The sequence below is a fragment of the Stereum hirsutum genome (genome assembly GCF_000264905.1).
Source record: "Stereum hirsutum FP-91666 SS1 unplaced genomic scaffold STEHIscaffold_124, whole genome shotgun sequence".
Classification (NCBI taxonomy): domain Eukaryota; kingdom Fungi; phylum Basidiomycota; class Agaricomycetes; order Russulales; family Stereaceae; genus Stereum; species Stereum hirsutum.
Window position 1 is genome coordinate 404 of NW_006763254.1, and position 2,024 is coordinate 2,427.

General features: G+C 54.3%; 1 protein-coding gene across 1 annotated transcript; it reads right to left on the bottom strand.

Moving 5' to 3' along the window:
• Positions 1-281: 281 nt before the first annotated feature.
• Positions 282-1,380, bottom strand: STEHIDRAFT_116867 (uncharacterized protein; the record flags this gene model as incomplete). Its single annotated transcript, XM_007311881.1, has 5 exons — positions 282-364; positions 401-470; positions 733-867; positions 954-1,187; positions 1,306-1,380. The coding sequence occupies 5 exons, from the start codon at positions 1,378-1,380 to the stop codon at positions 282-284; spliced, it is 597 nt and encodes a 198-aa protein (XP_007311943.1).
• Between the last annotated feature and the right edge of the window lie 644 nt (positions 1,381-2,024).

The window sequence follows — 2,024 nt, forward strand, 5'->3', positions numbered from 1 at the left end:
TATGCACATCCACTTTTAACAAGACATCCTACGGCGATCGCGTCGTACAAAAATTCATTGTGGCCACACTATACGTGGCGCACACTATATAGGGCAGATGCACACTATAGGACCGAATGCTAAGAGCTGTCGACATCCGCAGTAGTCATATTCTTACCGTGCTCGTAATCATTCACAGCGTTTTGTTTTGTTGAGATGGTCAGTACTTCTAATTGCTTACAACATACACGGCTCCCTCAGCGACAACCCACCACCTATACAGAATCACCCACATAACTCAATCATTCAACATCGGCACCACCCCCCTCAAATGCTCCGACAACGACTCCTTCCTCATCTTCACGATCATATCCAATGGCACCCTCTTCACCAGTGCAATAGATTCTACCTCAGTTCCTACTCCAGCTCTGCTTCTCTTTCTCTTGCTTCTCCTTCGCATTCTCCCTCCCCTGCTTCTTCCCTTCCCTCGCCTTTGCCTCACCCAGTCACATTCTAATCAATTTCGTGAGTGACTCCGACGCCCGCTCGAGCCCTCCAACGCGTTTACCACGCCCGCTCTAGTTGTTGTCTTCCCCTCCCTTGCCGCACCAGGCCCAGGCCCAAAGATCCCCAGTTCCGCCTTGTGGAGCTACTCCGGGGCCGTCACCAGCGCTCGCTGGGGAGATGTGCGTTTGAGTGAGGTTGAGGACGATGAGTTGAGGGGTGTTGTAGCTGATATGACGCCACACGCACGAAGGAGTGTAGGCTGGCGTCGATTATGGTACGTTTGATGTATTGAGGGACGGGTTCGCAGAGCGCGTAGTGCACATGTATTTTCTTTTCTGCCGCTGGATGTCGATGTGAATGTGAGTCTCTCAGACGCTGACGCTGAGGATCCGAGTCAATCTCTATGTATACGTGCTCAAGGTCAACAAACGTGAACATTAACACATACACGAAGACCTAAAGCATACTTTAGCATCCTCCTCCCCATCCCTCACTTCGCCATCAACCTCTGCCTCCTCACCCTTTTCCTCCTCGACCGCAAATCTCCCAACAGGACCCACAAAATCCGCCAGACTCCTTACCAGTACAACACCGTCCACACCGCCATACAACACCTCGCTCAACCACGCCTGCGCGTCTCTCGCCCGCCTCTCTTTCCAGTATCTCGCTTCTGTCCCGAGTTGGATCTCCACGGCTGTTTCCTGCCCCGCTTATCCGACATGAGCTCCTCGGTTCCGCAGATTGGACTTGGAGTAGGGTTGAGCAGTTGGAGCAGCGGGAGTCCCGCCGGTCCCGATCGTGGCGGCATCGACGACCGACTTGCGAATCACGTCGAGCAGCTTCGTCTGCATGTTCAACACGCCCTGCGATGGCTTGTTCCTGCTCTTGCTCCATCTTCTCTTTACCCTTCCGTTCTTGTTCCCGTTCGGATTCCCGTGCACTTCGCTACAAGATACGCATCCCGGTGCACTCTCTGTCCTACGCCCAAACCCCCTCTTTCTTCATCGGCGACGGCACGTGCCACATTGTATTTTGGCCGTTTGGTAGCGTAGGCGGATTGGGTGATTATGGGCGTGGCCGAGGTCGAGGTGGTGACGAGGGTGGGGTTGAAGGTGATGGTGGTGGTGGTGATGGTGGTGGTGGTGGTGGTAACGTCGGGAGTAGACGTGGGTGATATGGGATTAGGGTTGGGAGTGAAATATTTGGAGGGCGGGGGGATATTGGGTTCGACGGGGAGCGTGGAAGTGGAAGTCGATGAATCTGGTACTAATGGGTTCGCATCAGCATCCGGGACAGTGGTGTGGACGGAGGAGGGGGCGAGGTGGCATGTGGGGTTAGATTTGGAGAGGGAGAGGGGGGTCAGAGTCGGGGCGAGGAACGGGAAGGGAGAATGGAGTAAATGGGGAGGAGAGAAGAAACACGACTGGCACGTGCAGATGGTGAAAAAGGAGACTATGCAGCGATGCCGAAGATCAACAGGCGGGGACGAGGTCGAGAAGAAGAGAGGCCGGTAAACAGGAATGAACAGAAGAAGACGT